General features: G+C 48.5%; 1 protein-coding gene across 1 annotated transcript in view; it reads left to right on the forward strand.

The window, feature by feature from the left end:
* Positions 1–22,590, forward strand: part of cblb (Cbl proto-oncogene B, E3 ubiquitin protein ligase) — a 182,187-nt gene that overhangs the window by 86,922 nt on the left and 72,675 nt on the right. The window contains exons 8-10 of the mRNA XM_056285166.1: positions 4,232–4,319; positions 4,533–4,664; positions 21,182–21,382. Of these exons, the coding sequence (XP_056141141.1) occupies positions 4,232–4,319; positions 4,533–4,664; positions 21,182–21,382 (421 nt within the window). The remainder of the gene's footprint in view (positions 1–4,231; positions 4,320–4,532; positions 4,665–21,181; positions 21,383–22,590) is intronic.

Consider the following 22,590-nt stretch of genomic DNA (forward strand, 5'->3'; position numbering starts at 1 on the left):
TCTCTCATTCTCCCTCTCTCTCTTCTCTCCCTCCCTCTCTCTCCCTCTCTCTCTCCTCGCTCTCGCTCTCTCGCTCTCCCTCTTATTCTCCCTCTCTCTCCCTCTCCCTCTCGCTCTCGCTCTCCCTTCCTCTCTTGCTCTCCCTCTCTCTCTCGCTCTCGCTCTCATTCTCCCTCTCTCTCGCTCTCCCTTCCTCTCTTGCTCTCCCTCTCTCTCTCGCTCTCGCTCTCTCGCTCTCCCTCTTATTCTCCCTCTCTCTCTTCTCTCCCTCTCGCTCTCGCTCTCCCTTCCTCTCTTGCTCCTCGCTCTCTTGCTCTCCCTCTCTCTCTTCTCTCCCTCTCTCTCTTCTCTCCCTCTCTCTCTTCTCTCCTTCTCTCTCTTGCTCTCGCTCTCTCGCTCTCCCTCTCATTCTCCCTCTCTCTCTTCTCTCCCTCTCGCTCTCCCTTCCTCTCTTGCTCTCGCTCTCTCGCTCTCCCTCTCATTCTCCCTCTCTCTCTTCTCTCCCTCTCGCTCTCGCTCTCCCTCTCTCTCTTGCTCTCGCTCTCTTCTCTCCCTCTCTCTCTCGCTCTCGCTCTCCCTCTCATTCTCCCTCTCTCTATTCTCTCTCCTCCTCGCTCTCGCTCTCCCTCTCTCTCTTGCTCTCGCTCTCTTCTCTCCCTCTCTCTCTTCTCTCCCTCTCGCTCTCGCTCTCCCTCTCTCTCTTGCTCTCGCTCTCTTCTCTCCCTCTCTCTCTTCTCTCCCTCTCGCTTCTCGCTCTCCCTCTCTCTCTTGCTCTCGCTCTCTTCTCTCCCTCTCTCTCTCGCTCTCGCTCTCCCTCTCATTCTCCCTCTCTCTATTCTCTCCCTCTCGCTCTCGCTCTCCCTTTCTCTCTTGCTCTCGCTCTCTCGCTCTCCCTCTCCCTCTCTCTCTCGCTCTCGCTCTCGCTCTCTCGCTCTCCCTCTCATTCTCCCTCTCTCTCTTCTCTCCCTCTCGCTCTCCCTCTCTCTCTCGCTCTCGCTCTCTCGCTCTCCCTCTCATTCTCCCTCTCTCTCTTCTCTCCCTCTCACTCTCTCTTCTCTCCCTCTCTCTCTTGCTCTCGCTCTCTTGCTCTCTCGCTCTCCCTCTCATTCTTCCTCTCTCTCTCGCTCTCCCTCTCCCTCTCTCTCTTCTCTCCCTCTCTCTCTCGCTCTCTCGCTCTCCCTCTCATTCTCCCTCTCTCTCTTCTCTCCCTCTCGCTCTCCCTCTCTCTCTTCTCTCCCTCTCGCTCTCCCTCTCTCTCTTGCTCTCGCTCTCTCGCTCTCCCTCTCATTCTCCCTCTCTCTCTTGCTCTCGCTCTCTCGCTCTCCCTCTCATTCTCCCTCTCTCTCTTCTCTCCCTCTCGCTCTCCCTCTCTCCCTCTCTCTCTCGCTCTCGCTCTCTCGCTCTCTCTCTCATTCTCCCTCTCTCTCTTCTCTCCCTCTCGCTCTCCCTCTCTCCCTCTCTCTCTTCTCTCCCTCTCGCTCTCCCTCTCTCTCTCGCTCTCTCCCTCTCGCTCTCCCTCTCTCTCTTCTCTCCCTCTCGCTCTCCCTCTCGCTCTCGCTCTCTCGCTCTCTCTCTCATTCTCCCTCTCTCTCTTCTCTCCCTCTCCCTCTCTCTCTTCTCTCCCTCTCTCCCTCTCTCTCTCGCTCTCCCTCTCATTCTCTCTCTTCTCTCCCTCTCGCTCTCGCTCTCCCTCTCTCTCTTGCTCTCGCTCTCTCGCTCTCTCGCTCTCCCCCTCATTCTCCCTCTCTCTCTTCTCTCCCTCTCTCTCTTGCTCTCGCTCTCTCGCTCTCCCTCTCATTCTCTCTCTCTCTCGTCTCTCCCTCTCACTCTCTCTTCTCTCCCTCCCTCGCGGTCTCTCTCTCTCTCATTCTCCCTCTCTCTCTTCTCTCCCTCTCTCGCTCTCCCTCTCTCGCTCTCCCTCTCGCTCCTCTCTCGTCTCTCCCTCTCACTCCTCTCTCGCTCTCCCTCTCTCTCGTCTCTCCCTCTCGCTCCTCTCTCACTCTCCCTCTCATTCTCCCTCTCTCTCTTCTCTCCCCTCTTGCTCTCCCTCTCGTTCCTCTCTCGCTCTCCCTCTCTCTCGTCTCTCCCTCTCACTCTCATCTCTCCCTCCCTCGCGGTCTCTCTCTTTCTCATTCTCCCTCTCTCTCTTCTCTCCCTCTCACTCTCGCTCTCCCTCTCTCGCTCTCCATCTTGCGCTCGCTCTCCCTCTCTCGCTCTCCCTCTCATTCTCCCTCTCTCTCGTCTCTCCCTCTCGCTCTCTCTTCTCTCCCTCCCTCGCTCTCTCTCTCTCTCATTCTCCCTCTCTCTCTTCTCTCCCTCCCTCGCTCTCTCTCTCTCTCTCACTACACTTTCCACAGTGACAAACTGTAGACAAATGATGGAGTGGTATCTTATTCTCTTAGTCTTTTTTATACTTTTTTTACTTTGCTGTCAAAATCACATCGCTGCTGAACTTGTTACCAGATACACAGGTCTTGTCGGGTCTTGTTGGGTCTTGTCAGGTCTTGTCGGGTCTTGTTGGGTCTTGTCAGGTCTTGTCAGGTCTTGTCAGGTCTTGTCAAGTCTTGTCAGGTCTTGTCAGGTCTTGTCAAGTCTTGTCAGGTCTTGTCAGGTCTTGTCAGGTCTTGTCAAGTCTTGTCAGGTCTTGTCAGGTCTTGTCAAGTCTTGTCAGGTATTGTCAGGTCTTGTCAAGTCTTGTCAGGTCTTGTCAGGTCTTGTCAGGTCTTGTCAAGTCTTGTCAGGTCTTGTCAGGTCTTGTCAGGTCTTGTCAAGTCTTGTCAGGTATTGTCAGGTCTTGTCAGGTCTTGTCAAGTCTTGTCAGGTCTTGTCAAGTCTTGTCAGGTCTTGTCAGGTCTTGTCAAGTCTTGTCAGGTCTTGTCAGGTCTTGTCAGGTATTGTCAGGTCTTGTCAAGTCTTGTCAGGTCTTGTCAGGTCTTGTCAGGTCTTGTCAAGTCTTGTCAGGTCTTGTCAGGTCTTGTCAGGTATTGTCAGGTCTTGTCAAGTCTTGTCAAGTCTTGTCAGGTCTTGTCAGGTCTTGTCAAGTCTTGTCAGGTCTTGTCAGGCCTTGTCAGTCACTTCCGAGATGAAACAGCACATTGTGTGTCAGCCCAGCAGAGTCTTGACATGCTCTGAGCCTTAACCTGTTTGTCAGACCACCTGCCTCCATCCCACCTGACAGCTGCCCTCTGACTGGCTCTCAGACGTGTCAGACACACCTCATTCCTCTTGAGGGCACAGCACGACGCCCTCCCCAGCTGTCAGTCAACAGGCTGCCTGGCTGAGGTTGATCAAGCACCAGTGTGTTGTATGTGGAGCCCACTGTACCCGGGGGGTTGCTGCTGTTTGAAGTAGTTCTCTATTTCAGACCAAGCCGGGACCGCCAGGGCCCTTCCAGGAGAAACCTTGTGTTCGCTCCTCGTAGCTGTCTGACCCTCTCCGTTTACTTTTCAAGCAGGAAGACAAAGGGGAAAGAACTACTACACACAAGGCAGAGAGTGATTTAAGATGTTGCATGAGGGGGTGTCTGGGTAGCGTAGCGGTCTATTCCGTTGCCTACCAACATGACGGTCGCCGGTTCAAATCCCCGTGTTACCTCTGGCTTGGTCGGGCGTCCCTACAGACACAATTGGTCGTGTCTGCGGGTGGGAAGCCGGATGTGGGTATGTGTCCTGGTCACTGTACTAGCGCCTCCTCTGGTCGGTCGTGGTGCCTGTTCAGGGGGAGGGGGAACTGGGGGGAATAGCGTGATCCTCCCACGTGCTACGTCCCCCTGGTGAAACTCCTCACTGTCAGGTGAGGAGGAGGCATGTGGTAGTCTGCAGCCCTCCCCAGATCAGCAGAGGGGGTGGAGCAGCGACCAGGACGGCTCGGGAAGAGTGGGGTGATTGGCCGGAGAAAACTGGGAGAAAAAGGGGGGGAAAAAAATGTTGGATAAGTTTTGTACTGTACTCTTCTTGCTCTATTACCTGTGAAACACAATATATAGTATATATATATACATATATATACATACACACACACACACATATGAATATACACACACGCACACACACACATATATGTATGTATCGATATAGATACATAGATAGATGTGTGTGTGTGTGTGTGTGTATATATATATATATATATATCAATATCCATATACTATATCCATATATATTTTTTATGTGTATAACATATTTATGTATATAATATATTTATGTATTTATTTCATTTCTTTGAATATCTGCAGCTATTTGTTTCCCGATGGCCGCAGCTACAATCCTGACCTCACTGGCTTGTGTGAGCCCACCCCTCATGATCACATCAAAGTCACACAGGTATGTATGTGTACCCGCTGGTATGCTAGCGTGTGTTTCTTATGATGTGTAGACTTGTTAGTGTATATGTTGGTGTGTGTGCGTGTGTTCAGGTGCATGTAAATGTGTCAGTGTTTCTGTGTGTGTGTGTTTTCGGGGCCCTCCTCTCTATGTTTACATATTTGCATGTGTGAGTCACCAGGTGACTAATAGCTTTTGGTCTGCCCTCAACAGGAGCAGTATGAGCTGTACTGCGAAATGGGCTCCACTTTCCAGCTGTGTAAGATCTGCGCCGAGAACGACAAAGACGTCAAGATCGAGCCCTGCGGTCACCTGATGTGCACGTCTTGTCTCACTGCCTGGCAGGTACTGCAGACTGATGTTACATCACCCTCACCCTCCAACCTCTTCTGTGTTTCCCCTTTCTCTCCCCAATTGTACCTGGCCAATTACCCCACTTTGCCATCCTGGTCTCTGCTCCACCCCCTCTGCTGATCCTAGGAGGGCTGCAGACTAACACATGCCTCCTCCCATACATGTGGAGTCACCAGCCGCTTCGTTTCACCTGACAGTGAGGAGTTTCACCAGGGGGACGTAGCACATGGGAGGATCACGCTATTCCCCCCAGTCCCCCCCCCCCCGAACAGGCGCCCCAACTGACCAGAGGAGGCGCTAGTGCAGCGACCTGGACACATACCCACATATGGCTTCCCGCCCACAGACACGGCCAATTGTGTCTATAGGGATGCCGAAGAACATCAAACCTTAAGACACACGCTGGTTTACAGACCAGAGTCACATGTTCACCACATGGTGGGTCCAAGCCACAAGTCGTCTGTGTCAGACGTCACGCTCCCTTGTCCCGGCTCTTCAGCTCCTCCCCACCGTATCCTGCCCACCTGGGCTACGTCTAAAGGTCACGCTCCCTTGTCCGGGCTCTTCAGCTCCTCCCCACCGTATCCTGCCCACCTGAGCTACATCTAAAGGTCACGCTCCCTTGTCCCGGCTCTTCAGCTCCTCCCCACCGTATCCTGCCCACCTGAGCTACGTCTAAAGGTCACGCTCCCTTGTCCCGGCTCTTCAGCTCCTCCCCACCGTATCCTGCCCACCTGGGCTACGTCTAAAGGTCACGCTCCCTTGTCCCGGCTCTCCAGCTCCTCCCCACCGTATCCTGCCCACCTGAGCTACATCTAAAGGTCACGCTCCCTTGTCCCGGCTCTTCAGCTCCTCCCCACCGTATCCTGCCCACCAGAGCTACGTCTAAAGGTCACGCTCCCTTGTCCCGGCTCTTCAGCTCCTCCCCACCGTATCCTGCCCACCTGAGCTACGTCTAAAGGTCACGCTCCCTTGTCCGGGCTCTTCAGCTCCTCCCCACCGTATCCTGCCCACCTGAGCTACGTCTAAAGGTCACGCTCCCTTGTCCAGCTCCTCCCCACCGTATCCTGCCCACCTGAGCTACGTCTAAAGGTCACGCTCCCTTGTCCCGGCTCTTCAGCTCCTCCCCACCGTATCCTGCCCACCTGAGCTACGTCTAAAGGTCACGCTCCCTTGTCCCGGCTCTTCAGCTCCTCCCCACCGTATCCTGCCCACCTGAGCTACATCTAAAGGTCACGCTCCCTTTTCCCGGCTGTTCAGCTCCTCCCGACCGTATCCTGCCCACCTGAGGTATGTCTAAAGGTCACGCTCCCTTGTCCCCGCTGTTCAGCTCCTCCCCACCGTATCCTGCCCACCTGAGCTACGTCTAAAGGTCATGCTCCCTTGTCCAGCTCCTCCCCACCGTATCCTGCCCACCTGAGCTACGTCTAAAGGTCACGCTCCCTTGTCCCGGCTGTTCAGCTCCTCCCCACCATATCTTGCCCACCTGAGCTACATCTAAAGGTCACGCTCCCTTGTCCCGGCTGTTCAGCTCCTCCCCACCGTATCCTGCCCACCTGAGCTACATCTAAAGGTCACGCTCCCTTGTCCCGGCTGTTCAGCTCCTCCCCACCGTATCCTGCCCACCTGAGCTACATCTAAAGGTCACGCTCCCTTGTCCCGGCTCTTCAGCTCCTCCCCACCGTATCCTGCCCACCTGAGCTACGTCTAAAGGTCACACTCCCTTGTCCCGGCTCTTCAGCTCCTCCCCACCGTATCCTGCCCACCTGAGCTACATCTAAAGGTCACGCTCCCTTTTCCCGGCTCTTCAGCTCCTCCCCACCGTATCCTGCCCACCTGAGCTACATCTAAAGGTCACGCTCCCTTGTCCCGGCTGTTCAGCTCTCCCCACCGTATCCTGCCCACCTGAGCTACATCTAAAGGTCACGCTCCCTTGTCCAGCTCCTCCCCACCGTATCCTGCCCACCTGAGCTACGTCTAAAGGTCACGCTCCCTTGTCCAGCTCCTCCCCACCGTATCCTGCCCACCTGAGCTACATCTAAAGGTCACGCTCCCTTGTCCAGCTCCTCCCCACCGTATCCTGCCCACCTGAGCTACATCTAAAGGTCACGCTCCCTTGTCCCGGCTGTTCAGCTCCTCCCCACCGTATCCTGCCCACCTGAGCTACGTCTAAAGGTCACGCTCCCTTGTCCTGGCTGTTCAGCTCCTCCCCACCGTATCCTGCCCACCTGAGCTACGTCTAAAGGTCACGCTCCCTTGTCCCGGCTCTTCAGCTCCTCCCCACCGTATCCTGCCCACCTGAGCTACATCTAAAGGTCACGCTCCCTTGTCCAGCTCCTCCCCACCGTATCCTGCCCACCAGAGCTACATCTAAAGGTCACGCTCCCTTGTCCAGCTCCTCCCCACCGTATCCTGCCCACCTGAGCTACATCTAAAGGTCACGCTCCCTTGTCCCGGCTCTTCAGCTCCTCCCCACCGTATCCTGCCCACCTGAGCTACGTCTAAAGGTCACGCTGCCTTGTCCCGGCTGTTCAGCTCCTCCCCACCGTATCCTGCCCGCCTGAGCTACATCTAAAGGTCACGCTCCCTTTTCCCGGCTGTTCAGCTCCTCCCCACCGTATCCTGCCCACCTGAGCTACATCTAAAGGTCACGCTCCCTTGTCCCGGCTCTTCAGCTCCTCCCCACCGTATCCTGCCCACCTGAGCTACGTCTAAAGGTCACGCTCCCTTGTCCCGGCTCTTCAGCTCCTCCCCACCGTATCCTGCCCACCTGAGCTACGTCTAAAGGTCACGCTCCCTTGTCCCGGCTCTTCAGCTCCTCCCCACCGTATCCTGCCCACCTGAGCTACGTCTAAAGGTCACGCTCCCTTGTCCCGGCTCTTCAGCTCCTCCCCACCGTATCCTGCCCACCAGAGCTACGTCTAAAGGTCACGCTCCCTTTTCCCGGCTCTTCAGCTCCTCCCCACCGTATCCTGCCCACCTGAGCTACATCTAAAGGTCACGCTCCCTTGTCCCGGCTCTTCAGCTCCTCCCCACCGTATCCTGCCCACCAGAGCTACGTCTAAAGGTCACGTGTTTCTGTGCTGAGAGTGAAATCCTGTTTTCAGAACACAAACGCGTCTTTCTGTAGAGGAGAAGCACCTGCGTAGAAGTGGGGAGGCACTGCTGAGTAAGGCTCAGCAGGAGCGTTCAGCTGCCGGGGCGGTTAATCACCTCCCTCCCACACTCCTCCTCATGGTGGTTAATCACCTCGCTCCCTCGCTCCTCCTTGGGGCAGTTAATAACCTCCCTCCCTTGCTCCTCCTTGTATCCTTGCTTCTGTCCTAATCAAATTCCCACTTCTCAGTCAGGAGCGGAAGTGAAAACCTAGAGTGAGCACAGCTTTCAGCACGTGTGTGTGTGTCCATGTGTGTGTCTGTTCTGATCTGTTCTGGTGTGCTTGTGTGTGTACAGTATGGTAACTTGTGTGTGTACAGTATGGTAACTTGTGTGTGTACAGTATGGTAACTTGTTCGTGTACAGTATGTGTGTGTACAGTATGGTAACCTGTTTGTGTACAGTATGGTAACTTGTGTGTGTACAGTATGTGTGTGTACAGTATGGTAGCCTGTGTGTTTACAGTATGGTAACTTGTGTGTACAGTATGTGTGTGTACAGTATGTGTGTTTATAGTATGGTAACCTGTGTGTTTACAGTATGGTAACCTGTGTGTGTACAGTATGTGTGTGTACAGTATGGTAACCTGTGTGTGTACAGTATGTGTGTGTGTGTGTACAGTATGTGTGTGTACAGTATGGTAACCTGTGTGTTTACAGTATGGTAACCTGTGTGTTTACAGTATGTGTGTGTACAGTATGGTAACCTGTGTGTTTACAGTATGGTAACCTGTCTGTTTACAGTATGTGTGTGTACAGTATGGTAACCTGTGTGTGTACAGTATGTGTGTGTACAGTATGGTAACCTGTGTGTGTACAGTATGTGTTTGTGTACAGTATGTGTGTGTACAGTATGGTAACTTGTGTGTACAGTATGTGTGTGTACAGTATGTGTGTTTACAGTATGGTAACCTGTGTGTTTACAGTATGGTAACCTGTGTGTGTACAGTATGTGTGTGTACAGTATGGTAACCTGTGTGTTTACAGTATGGTAACCTGTGTGTGTACAGTATGTGTGTGTGTGTACAGTATGTTTGTGTACAGTATGGTAACCTGTGTGTGTACAGTATGTGTGTGTACAGTATGGTAACCTGTGTGTGTACAGTATGTGTGTGTGTGTACAGTATGTGTGTGTACAGTATGGTAACCTGTGTGTTTACAGTATGGTAACCTGTCTGTTTACAGTATGTGTGTGTACAGTATGGTAACCTGTGTGTGTACAGTATGTGTGTGTACAGTATGGTAACCTGTGTGTGTACAGTATGTGTGTGTGTGTACAGTATGTGTGTGTACAGTATGTGTGTGTACAGTATGTGTGTTTACAGTATGGTAACCTGTGTGTGTACAGTATGTGTGTGTACAGTATGGTAACCTGTGTGTTTACAGTATGGTAACCTGTGTGTGTACAGTATGTGTGTGTGTGTACAGTATGTTTGTGTACAGTATGGTAACCTGTGTGTGTACAGTATGTGTGTGTACAGTATGGTAACCTGTGTGTGTACAGTATGTGTGTGTGTGTACAGTATGTGTGTGTACAGTATGGTAACCTGTGTGTTTACAGTATGGTAACCTGTCTGTTTACAGTATGTGTGTGTACAGTATGGTAACCTGTGTGTGTACAGTATGTGTGTGTACAGTATGGTAACCTGTGTGTGTACAGTATGGTAACCTGTCTGTTTACAGTATGTGTGTGTACAGTATGGTAACCTGTGTGTGTACAGTATGTGTGTGTACAGTATGGTAACCTGTGTGTGTACAGTATGGTAACTTGTGTGTACAGTATGGTAACTTGTGTGTAGAGTATGTGTGTTTACAGTATGGTAACCTGTGTGTGTACAGTATGTGTGTGTACAGTATGGTAACCTGTGTGTGTACAGTATGGTAACCTGTCTGTTTACAGTATGTGTGTGTACAGTATGGTAACCTGTGTGTGTACAGTATGTGTGTGTACAGTATGGTAACCTGTGTGTGTACAGTATGGTAACTTGTGTGTACAGTATGTGTGTGTACAGCATGGTAACCTGTGTGTGTACAGTATGTGTGTGTACAGTATGGTAACCTGTGTGTGTACAGTATGGTAACTTGTGTGTACAGTATGGTAACTTGTGTGTACAGTATGTGTGTTTACAGTATGGTAACCTGTGTGTGTACAGTATGTGTGTGTACAGTATGGTAACCTGTGTGTGTACAGTATGTGTGTGTGTGTGTACAGTATGGTAACCTGTGTGTTTACAGTATGTGTGTGTGTGTACAGTATGTGTGTGTACAGTATGGTAACCTGTGTGTGTACAGTATGTGTGTGTGCACAGTATGTGTGTGTACAGTATGGTAACCTGTGTGTGTACAGTATGGTAACTTGTGTGTACAGTATGGTAACTTGTGTGTACAGTATGTGTGTTTACAGTATGGTAACCTGTGTGTGTACAGTATGTGTGTGTACAGTATGGTAACCTGTGTGTGTACAGTATGTGTGTGTGTGTGTGTGTACAGTATGGTAACCTGTGTGTTTACAGTATGTGTGTGTGTGTACAGTATGTGTGTGTACAGTATGGTAACCTGTGTGTGTACAGTATGTGTGTGTGTACAGTATGTGTGTGTACAGTATGGTAACCTGTGTGTTTACAGTATGTGTGTTTACAGTATGGTAACCTGTGTGTGTACAGTATGTGTGTGTGTGTGTACAGTATGGTAACTTGTGTGCGTACAGTATGTGTGTGTGTGTGTACAGTATGTGTGTGTACAGTATGGTAACCTGTGTGTGTACAGTATGTGTGTGTACAGTATGGTAACCTGTGTGTGTACAGTATGTGTGTGTACAGTATGGTAACCTGTGTGTTTACAGTATGGTAACCTGTCTGTTTACAATATGTGTGTGTACAGTATGGTAACCTGTGTGTGTACAGTATGTGTGTGTACAGTATGGTAACCTGTGTGTGTACAGTATGGTAACCTGTGTGTGTACAGTATGTGTGTGTACAGCATGGTAACCTGTGTGTGTACAGTATGTGTGTGTACAGTATGGTAACCTGTGTGTGTACAGTATGTGTTTGTGTACAGTATGTGTGTGTACAGTATGGTAACCTGTGTGTGTACAGTATGTGTGTGTACAGTATGGTAACCTGTGTGTGTACAGTATGTGTGTGTACAGTATGGTAACCTGTGTGTGTACAGTATGTGTGTGTACAGTATGGTAACCTGCGTGTGTACAGTATGGTAACCTGTCTGTTTACAGTATGTGTGTGTACAGTATGTTAACCTGTGTGTGTACAGTATGTGTTTATGTACAGTATGGTAACCTGTGTGTGTACAGTATGGTAACTTGTGTGTACAGTATGTGTGTGTACAGTATGGTAACCTGTGTGTGTACAGTATGGTAACCTGTCTGTTTACAGTATGGTAATCTGTGTGTGTACAGTATGGTAACCTGTGTGTGTACAGTATGGTAACCTGTCTGTTTACAGTATGGTAATCTGTGTGTGTACAGTATGGTAACCTGTCTGTTTACAGTATGGTAACCTGTCTGTTTACAGTATGGTAACCTGTGTGTGTACAGTATGGTAACTTGTGTGTGTACAGTATGGTAACCTGTCTGTTTACAGTATGGTAACCTGTGTGTGTACAGTATGGTAACCTGTGTGTGTACAGTATGGTAACCTGTCTGTTTACAGTATGGTAACCTGTGTGTGTAGAGTATGGTAACCTGTCTGTTTACAGTATGGTAACCTGTGTGTGTAGAGTATGGTAACCTGTGTGTGTAGAGTATGGTAACCTGTCTGTTTACAGTATGGTAACCTGTGTGTGTACAGTATGGTAACCTGTCTGTTTACAGTATGGTAACCTGTGTGTGTACAGTATGGTAACCTGTCTGTGTACAGTATGGTAACCTGTCTGTTTACAGTATGGTAACCTGTGTGTGTACAGTATGGTAACCTGTCTGTTTACAGTATGGTAACCTGTGTGTGTAGAGTATGGTAACCTGTGTGTGTAGAGTATGGTAACCTGTCTGTTTACAGTATGGTAACCTGTGTTTGTACAGTATGGTAACCTGTCTGGTTACAGTATGGTAACCTGTGTGTGTACAGTATGGTAACCTGTCTGTTTACAGTATGGTAACCTGTCTGTTTACAGTATGGTAACCTGTCTGTTTACAGTATGGTAACCTGTGTGTGTAGAGTATGGTAACCTGTCTGTTTACAGTATGGTAACCTGTGTGTGTACAGTATGGTAACCTGTCTGTTTACAGTATGGTAACCTGTTTGTGTACAGTATGGTAACCTGTCTGTTTACAGTATGGTAACCTGTGTGTGTACAGTATGGTAACCTGTGTGTGTACAGTATGGTAACCTGTCTGTTTACAGTATGTGTGTGTACAGTATGGTAACCTGTGTGTGTACAGTATGGTAACCTGTCTGTTTACAGTATGGTAACCTGTCTGTTTACAGTATGTGTGTGTACAGTATGGTAACCTGTCTGTTTACAGTATGTGTGTGTACAGTATGGTAACCTGTCTGTTTACAGTATGTGTGTGTACAGTATGGTAACCTGTGTGTGTACAGTATGTGTTTGTGTACAGTATGGTAACCTGTGTGTGTACAGTATGGTAACTTGTGTGTACAGTATGTGTGTGTGTACAGTATGTGTTTGTGTACAGTATGTGTGTGTACAGTATGGTAACTTGTGTGTACAGTATGGTAACTTGTGTGTACAGTATGGTAACCTGTGTGTGTACAGTATGGTAACTTGTGTGTACAGTATGTGTGTGTGTACAGTATGTGTTTGTGTACAGTATGTGTGTGTACAGTATGGTAACTTGTGTGTACAGTATGTGTGTGTACAGTATGGTAACCTGTGTGTGTACAGTATGTGTGTGTACAGTATGGTAACCTGTGTGTGTACAGTATGTGTGTGTACAGTATGGTAACCTGTGTGTGTACAGTATGGTAACCTGTGTGTGTACAGTATGGTAACTTGTGTGTACAGTATGGTAACCTGTGTGTGTACAGTATGGTAACTTGTGTGTACAGTATGTGTGTGTGTACAGTATGTGTTTGTGTACAGTATGTGTGTGTACAGTATGGTAACTTGTGTGTACAGTATGTGTGTGTACAGTACGGTAACCTGTGAGGAGTTGGTACTCGAGGTATGCAGGTTTTATCACACATTTATTTGAATGTGTGTGTGTGTGTGTGTGTGTGTGTGTGTGTGTGTATTAGAGGTGTATGTGGCATTACCCGTCACAGTGACTTATTAGCATTAGGTCCAGAGATTCTCTCTTTCCTCTCCATCTCTGCCTTTCATCCCTCCTCTCTCCCTCTATCTCTCTCCCCCTACTGTCGTTTACTTTTTCACCTTCCGTTTTCTCTCCTCTCCTCTTGCTTCATTCTCCTGTCCAGTCCGGGTGAGACATCTCTTTCATCCCTCCTCTCTCCCTCTATCTCTCTCCTCCTACTGTCGTTTACTTTGTCACCTGCCGTTTTCTCTCCTCTCCTCTTGCTTCATTCTCCTGTCCAGTCCGGGTGAGACATCTCTTTCATCCCTCCTCTCTCCCTCTATCTCTCTCCCCCTACTGTCGTTTACTTTTTCACCTTCCGTTTTCTCTCCTCTCCTCTTGGTTCATTCTCCTGTCCAGTCCGGGTGAGACATCTCTTTCATCCCTCCTCTCTCCCTCTATCTCTCTCCTCCTACTGTCGTTTACTTTTTCACCTTCCGTTTTCTCTCCTCTCCTCTTGCTTCATTCTCCTGTCCAGTCCGGGTGAGACATCTCTTTCATCCCTCCTCTCTCCCTCTATCTCTCTCCTCCTACTGTCGTTTACTTTTTCACCTTCCGTTTTCTCTCCTCTCCTCTTGCTTCATTCTCCTGTCCAGTCCGGGTGAGACATCTCTTTCATCCCTCCTCTCTCCCTCTATCTCTCTCCTCCTACTGTTGTTTACTTTGTCACCTGCCGTTTTCTCTCCTCTCCTCTTGCTTCATTCTCCTGTCCAGTCCGGGTGAGACATCTCTTTCATCCCTCCTCTCTCCCTCTATCTCTCTCCTCCTACTGTCGTTTACTTTGTCACCTTCCGTTTTCTCTCCTCTCCTCTTGGTTCATTCTCCTGTCCAGCTCGGGTGAGACATCTCTTTCATCCCTCCTCTCTCCCTCTATCTCTCTCCTCCTACTGTCGTTTACTTTGTCACCTGCCGTTTTCTCTCCTCTCCTCTTGCTTCATTCTGCTGTCCAGTCCGGGTGAGACATCTCTTTCATCCCTCCTCTCTCCCTCTATCTCTCTCCTCCTACTGTCGTTTACTTTTTCACCTTCCGTTTTCTCTCCTCTCCTCTTGGTTCATTCTCCTGTCCAGTCCGGGTGAGACATCTCTTTCATCCCTCCTCTCTCCCTCTATCTCTCTCCTCCTACTGTCGTTTACTTTTTCACCTGCCGTTTTCTCTCCTCTCCTCTTGCTTCATTCTCCTGTCCAGTCCGGGTGAGACATCTCTTTCATCCCTCCTCTCTCCCTCTATCTCTCTCCTCCTACTGTCGTTTACTTTTTCACCTTCCGTTTTCTCTCCTCTCCTCTTGCTTCATTCTCCTGTCCAGTCCGGGTGAGACATCTCTTTCATCCCTCCTCTCTCCCTCTATCTCTCTCCCCCTACTGTCGTTTACTTTGTCACCTGCCGTTTTCTCTCCTCTCCTCTTGGTTCATTCTCCTGTCCAGTCCGGGTGAGACATCTCTTTCATCCCTCCTCTCTCCCTCTATCTCTCTCCCCCTACTGTCGTTTACTTTGTCACCTGCCGTTTTCTCTCCTCTCCTCTTGCTTCATTCTCCTGTCCAGTCCGGGTGAGACATCTCTTTCATCTCTCCCTCTATCTCTCTCCTCCTACTGTCGTTTACTTTTTCACCTTCCGTTTTCTCTCCTCTCCTCTTGCTTCATTCTCCTGTCCAGTCCGGGTGAGACATCTCTTTCATCCCTCCTCTCTCCCTCTATCTCTCTCCTCCTACTGTTGTTTACTTTGTCACCTGCCGTTTTCTCTCCTCTCCTCTTGCTTCATTCTCCTGTCCAGTCCGGGTGAGACATCTCTTTCATCCCTCCTCTCTCCCTCTATCTCTCTCCTCCTACTGTCGTTTACTTTGTCACCTTCCGTTTTCTCTCCTCTCCTCTTGGTTCATTCTCCTGTCCAGCTCGGGTGAGACATCTCTTTCATCCCTCCTCTCTCCCTCTATCTCTCTCCTCCTACTGTCGTTTACTTTGTCACCTGCCGTTTTCTCTCCTCTCCTCTTGCTTCATTCTGCTGTCCAGTCCGGGTGAGACATCTCTTTCATCCCTCCTCTCTCCCTCTATCTCTCTCCTCCTACTGTCGTTTACTTTGTCACCTGCCGTTTTCTCTCCTCTCCTTTTGGTTCATTCTCCTGTCCAGTCTGGGTGAGACATCTCTTTCATCCCTCCTCTCTCCCTCTATCTCTCTCCTCCTACTGTCGTTTACTTTGTCACCTGCCGTTTTCTCTCCTCTCCTTTTGGTTCATTCTCCTGTCCAGTCCGGGTGAGACATCTCTTTCATCCCTCCTCTCTCCCTCTATCTCTCTCCCCCTACTGTCGTTTACTTTTTCACCTTTCCTTTTCTCTCATCTTGCTCCAGTCTCCTGTCCCGGCCTGGGGGAGACATCTGTTTCGCAATCTCACAGAAATTGCTCTCTAGAGATAGAAGAACCTGCTCTGACCCCACTGTCATGGTATCGATTTCTGGCAGGGACAAACACACACACACACACACACACACACACACACACACACACTGTGTTTAGCTTGCAGGCCTGGATGCAAGCCTGAGAACATAGTCTGCATCGTAGGTCTGAGAACATAGTCTGTATGTAGGTCTGAGAACATAGTCTGCATCGTAGGTCTAAGAACATAGTCTGCATCGTAGGTCTGAGAACATAGTCTACATCGTAGGTCTGAGAACATATTCTGTATCTTGGGTCTGAGAACATAGTCTGCATCGTAGGTCTGAGAACATAGTCTGTATCTTAGGTCTGAGAACATAGTCTGCATCGTAGGTCTGAGAACATATTCTGTATCTTGTGTCTGAGAACATAGTCTGCATCGTAGGTCTGAGAACATAGTCTGTATCTTAGGTCTGAGAACATAGTCTGTATGTAGGTCTGAGAACATATTCTGCATCGTAGGTCTGAGAACATATTCTGCATCGTAGGTCTGAGAACATATTCTGCATAGTAGTTCTGAGAACATAGTCTGCATCGTAGCTCTGAGAACATAGTCTGCATCGTAGGTCTGAGAACATAGTCTGCATCGTAGGTCTGAGAACATAGTCTACATCGTAGGTCTGAGAACATATTCTGTATCTTGGGTCTGAGAACATAGTCTGCATCGTAGGTCTGAGAACATATTCTGCATCGTAGGTCTGAGAACATAGTCTGTATGTAGGTCTGAGAACATAGTCTACATCGTAGGTCTGAGAACATATTCTGTATCTTGGGTCTGAGAACATAGTCTGCATCGTAGGTCTGAGAACATATTCTGCATCGTAGGTCTGAGAACATAGTCTGTATGTAGGTCTGAGAACATAGTCTGCATCGTAGGTCTGAGAACATAGTCTGCATCGTAGGTCTGAGAACATAGTCTGCATCGTAGGTCAGAGAACATAGTCTGTATCTTAGGTCTGAGAACATAGTCTGCATCGTAGGTCTGAGAACATAGTCTGTATGTAGGTCTGAGAACATATTCTGCATCTTAGGTCTGAGAACATAGTCTGCATCGTAGGTCTGAGAACATAGTCTGCATCGTAGGTCTGAGAACATAGTCTGTATGTAGGTCTGAGAACATAGTCTGCATCGTAGGTCTGAGAACATAGTCTGCATCGTAGGTCTGAGAACATAGTCTGTATCTTAGGTCTGAGAACATAGTCTGCATCGTAGGTCTGAGAACATAGTCTGTATGTAGGTCTGAGAACATATTCTGCATCTTGGGGTCTGAGAACATAGTCTGCATCGTAGGTCTGAGAACATAGTCTGTATGTAGGTCTGAGAACATATTCTGCATCGTAGGTCTGAGAACATATTCTGCATCATAGGTCTGAGAACATAGTCTGCATCGTAGGTCTGAGAACATAGTCTACATCGTAGGTCTGAGAACATAGTCTACATCGTAGGTCTGAGAACATGTTCTGTATCTTAGGTCTGAGAACATATTCTGCATCGTAGTTCTGAGAACATAGTCTGCATCGTAGTTCTGAGAACATAGTCTGCATCGTAGGTCTGAGAACATAGTCTGTATGTAGGTCTGAGAACATATTCTGCATTGTAGTTCTGAGAACATAGTCTGTATGTAGGTCTGAGAACATAGTCTGTATCTTAGGTCTGAGAACATAGTCTGCATCGTAGGTCTGAGAACATAGTCTGTATGTAGGTCTGAGAACATATTCTGCATCTTAGGTCTGAGAACATATTCTGCATCGTAGGTCTGAGAACTTAGTCTGCATCGTAGGTCTGAGAACATAGTCTGTATGTAGGTCTGAGAACAGTCTGCATCGTAGGTCTGAGAACATAGTCTGCATCGTAGGTCTGAGAACATAGTCTGTATCTTAGGTCTGAGAACATAGTCTGCATCGTAGGTCTGAGAACATAGTCTGTGTGTAGGTCTGAGAACATATTCTGCATCGTAGGTCTGAGAACATATTCTGCATCATAGGTCTGAGAACATAGTCTGCATCGTAGGTCTGAGAACATAGTCTACATCGTAGGTCTGAGAACATAGTCTACATCGTAGGTCTGAGAACATATTCTGTATCTTAGGTCTGAGAACATATTCTGCATCGTAGTTCTGAGAACATAGTCTGCATCGTAGTTCTGAGAACATAGTCTGCATCGTAGGTCTGAGAACATAGTCTGTATGTAGGTCTGAGAACATATTCTGCATTGTAGTTCTGAGAACATAGTCTGTATGTAGGTCTGAGAACATAGTCTGTATCTTAGGTCTGAGAACATAGTCTGCATCGTAGGTCTGAGAACATAGTCTGTATGTAGGTCTGAGAACATATTCTGCATCTTAGGTCTGAGAACATATTCTGCATCGTAGGTCTGAGAACATAGTCTGCATCGTAGGTCTGAGAACATAGTCTGTATGTAGGTCTGAGAACATAGTCTGTATGTAGGTCTGAGAACATAGTCTGTATGTAGGTCTGAGAACATAGTCTGCATCGTAGGTCTGAGAACATATTCTGTATCGTAGGTCTGAGAACATAGTCTGTATGTAGGTCTGAGAACATATTCTGCATCTTAGGTCTGAGAACATATTCTGCATCGTAGGTCTGAGAACATAGTCTGCATCGTAGGTCTGAGAACATAGTCTGTATGTAGGTCTGAGAACATAGTCTGCATCGTAGGTCTGAGAACATAGTCTGCATCGTAGGTCTGAGAACATAGTCTGTATCTTAGGTCTGAGAACATAGTCTGCATCGTAGGTCTGAGAACATAGTCTGTATGTAGGTCTGAGAACATATTCTGCATCGTAGGTCTGAGAACATATTCTGCATCATAGGTCTGAGAACATAGTCTGCATCGTAGGTCTGAGAACATAGTCTACATCGTAGGTCTGAGAACATAGTCTACATCGTAGGTCTGAGAACATATTCTGTATCTTAGGTCTGAGAACATAGTCTGCATCGTAGTTCTGAGAACATAGTCTGCATTGTAGTTCTGAGAACATAGTCTGCATCGTAGGTCTGAGAACATAGTCTGTATGTAGGTCTGAGAACATAGTCTGTATGTAGGTCTGAGAACATAGTCTACATGGTAGGCCTTGGTTAGCAGCTAGAACAGAGCCAGTTACTAAATGAAGTACAATTAAATATTCAGATCAACTAGCTTTGCTTAGTGCTAAAGCACACACTCACAGTCTCAGTGTCAGTGGGCGTTACCTTCATGACGAAGAACTAAGACTGAAATCTAACCCCCATGGGAAAATACAAGTGTAGCTGTGTCACAAGAAGGAACAGTAAAAAAGAAGAAGAAACGTGCTGTACAAGAATACAAAATGATAGAGAAGGGCAACCTTAACGTGAAACCAAGTGGTTGTGATTCACTGTGCTGGAACCTTGCCTTAGAAAACAGTTAAGTAGCTTTTTGGAGCAGATTGGAGGACAGCCCACATCTCGTCTTGGGTAGCCGCTGGGTTTTGAGGCAATTGCACGGTGTAGCTTTAGACTGGGGTCTGGCGTCCTTGGTGGCTTTCGTCTGAACTGGAGGTTCAGTAAGTTAGTGCACTCTTTCCATGCCCAGCTCGCCTGCTCTGTAAACAGCTTCTGAGCAGGAATGAGCACCATCCACATTTCCACTGTTTGTTTGTCATACTTCCTGTTACGCAAACTCAGTGTGACCCCACCTCCACAACTCCAGGCGTCCACAACACTGAGTCTACTAATGACTTTGTAGTGTGTGTGTGTGTGTGTGTGTGTGTGTGTGTGTGTGCGTGTGTGCGTGTGTTGGTAGGTCAGTGTCTGTGTGTGTGTGTGTGTGTGTGTGTGTGTGTGTGTGTGTCTGTGTGTGTGTGTGTACAATGTGTGGACGAGTATTTTCCTGTGCAGTCTGGTAATGTGTGAGTCACAGAGGGAACCCGCCTACCCTCCGACACTGACTAACACAGCTGGTTGCTGCTTTGAGTCAGTGGTGATTTCCTTACTTTCCTCTCCATGTGTCTTATTCAGCCAGGGCTCCACCATATATATGCATACTCATTCACAGAAAGGAAGACAGCTGGCTGATGATGTATCTTATTTCCACATGCTCCTCCTGCCTGTCTCAAATGACCTGATGTGATCAAGTGACTGTGGGGGCCGCGGAAAGGCCCCCGTGTTGTCAGTGCTGATGTCAGCCTCGGTGTATTCAGCTGTGATTCGTTTAACTTTGCGTCTTGGTTCCGTTTCTTTTTTTCCCCCTTTTTCTCCCAATTGTATCCGGCCAATCGCCCCACTCTTCCAAGCCGTCCCGGTCTCTGCTCCACCCCCTCTGCTGATCCGGGGAGGGCTGCAGACTACCACATGCCTCTTCCCATACATGTGGAGTCACCAGCCGCTTCTTTTCACCTGACAGGGGGACGTAGCGTGTGGGAGGATCACACTATTCCCCCCAGTTCCCCCTCCCCCCCGAACAGACGCCCCGACCGACCAGAGGAGGTGCTAGTGCAGCCACATCCGGCTTCCCACCCGCAGACACGGCCAATTGTGTCTGTAGGGACGCCCGACCAAGCCAGAAGTCACACGGGGATTCGAACCAGTGATGCCCGTGTTGGTAGGCAACAGAATAGACCGCTACCCTACCCGAACACCCCCCAAAGGAATGTTTCTACAGAAACATCAAGATAAACTGGAGCACGTGATGCTCTTGACACTAACAGCTGGGCACCACAGCTTGCATTGATAGACGAAGTGAAAGGATGGCACCGCTGCTAAACGGTGTGTCTACCAGGAAATAGTCAGTGCGAGTCCCTGGAAAGCGTTGGCTCGTCATTCTGACTTGACTGGTGTCAGCTAATATTTGAAGAACTACGAGAGCTAAGGTTAATATGTCAGAAGAGCTGCTGTGTTGGGTCATCAGTTTATCGAGCTCTAATTCAGCGTTCCCACCTTTTTGCTGAGCAGCAGGTTTGCTGCGTTCAAGAGCACTCCACCACTTCCTGTCCCCTTTGACCTTTCCCCACCACCTCCTCCCTTTCAACCTCCCACTCCTTCCCATCTCCACCCACTCTCATTAGGATTGGGTTTCAAACAAGCCTTTGGTGCGGCCCTCTTGGAGTCCACCGCCATATGGCAGCCACAACAGCAGCTTTGTTCTCTGTAAATATTGACTGCCTTTGATTGTAGGCCCCCAAGTCAAGGGAAGGAGCGCAAGATAGACCAAAGACGAGACCCCCTTTTATTCTCTTATTTATGACCTGTACTTAACGGCGCCTGCCATGTGGAATATGTACGCAGGCCCACTGAAAGATGTAAAGTTACAAAACAGCTTCCCTTGGAGAATATATATGCATCCATCTGTGCATGTGACCAGTCAACGTTGCCAAGATTGCTTTGTGAAGGAGGAGATGTGGTATCACTCTGAAGTGTGTAGAGTTTGCCCTAAATGGAACCATGTGCATCCCAGCTGTCTGCAGCGCACCATCCCGCTGTAGTTCAAGCTCTATGGTCAAAGTGATTCCTCATGGTCCTGAAACACTGCCCCCACAAAACCGTGTGTGCCGGATCATTGTGTTAAGAAATGTCCTTGGCCCATAAATGTCAATGGCGCCGACTTATTGGCGTGTACGTGCATGTGTGTGTGTTTGAAAACAGCATATCTTTCAAATGTCTTTTCATCATCTGTTCCAGGAGTCAGACGGCCAGGGCTGTCCATTTTGCCGCTGTGAGATCAAAGGCACAGAACCCATCATCGTGGACCCCTTTGACCCACGAAATGAGGGGGCCAAGTGCTTCTTTCTGGACCAGTTCAGTTGCCCCATGCTGGACCTGGATGATGAGGAGGACCGAGAGGACTGCCTGGTCATGAATGGACTAGCTAACATTAGAAAGGTAACTTCCATTAAGCGTTACCTGGCATTGCATTATGGGATTGCAGTTGCAGTTTCAAAGAAGCAAATTTAAATGAAATATTAGAAATGTGATATGCCTTGGATACTTGGATACTTGCCTTTTGGGTTTGAAATTAGGATTATTAAAAGGGAGAAAAAAGATAGTGATGGGTCAGGATACGCCACTAGGCCACTTTTTCCCCCTCCTTTTTCTCCCCAATTGTATCCGGCCAATTACCCTATTTTCTGAGCCGTCCCGGTCGCTGCTTCAACCCCTCAGCCGATCCGGGGAGGGCTGCAGACTACCACATGCCCCCTCCAGTACATGTGGAGTTGCCAGCCACTTCTTTTCCCCTGACAGTGGGGAGTTTTACCAGTATGTGTGGGAGGATCACGCTGCCCCCCCCCCCCGAACAGACACCCTGACCAACCAGAGGAGATGCTAGTGCAGCGACCAGGATACATAACCCACATCTGGCTTCCCACCTGCAGACACAGCCAATTGTGTCTGTAGGGACGCCCGACCAAGCCGGAGGTAACACGGGGATTTGAACCAGCGATCCCTGAGTTGGCAGGCAACGGAATAGACCGCCACTTGGCCACTTTTGACATTATCGATGGTGTGTTGCAGAGTGCACTGCAAGTTTAAAAAAAGATTTAGTCAGCATTGCTTTACAATTTGCTAAATGTGTAGACTTGTGTAATGTAAATGTGTAGACTTGTGTTGTGTAGACTAAATGTGTGGACTTGTGTAGTGTAGACTAAATGTGTAGACTTGTGTAGTGCAGACTAAATGTGTAGACTTGTGTAGTGTAAATGTGTGGACTTGTGTAGTGTAGACTAAATGTGTGGCTTGTGTAGTGTAGACTAAATGTGTAGACTTGTGTAGTGTAGACTAAATGTGTAGACTTGTGTAGCATAAATGTGTGGACTTGTGTAGTGTAGACTAAATGTGTGGCTTGTGTAGTGTAGACTAAATGTGTAGACTTGTGTAGTGTAGACTAAATGTGTAGACTTGTGTAGTGTAAATGTGTGGACTTGTGTAGTGTAGACTAAATGTGTGGACTTGTGTAGTGTAGACTAAATGTGTAGACTTGTGTAGTGTAGACTAAATGTGTAGACTTGTGTAGTGTAGACTAAATGTGTAGACTTGTGTAGTGTAAATGTGTGGACTTGTGTAGTGTAGACTAAATGTGTGGACTTGTGTAG

This window comes from Lampris incognitus, chromosome 8 (genome assembly GCF_029633865.1).
Source record: "Lampris incognitus isolate fLamInc1 chromosome 8, fLamInc1.hap2, whole genome shotgun sequence".
In the NCBI taxonomy this organism is placed as follows: domain Eukaryota; kingdom Metazoa; phylum Chordata; class Actinopteri; order Lampriformes; family Lampridae; genus Lampris; species Lampris incognitus.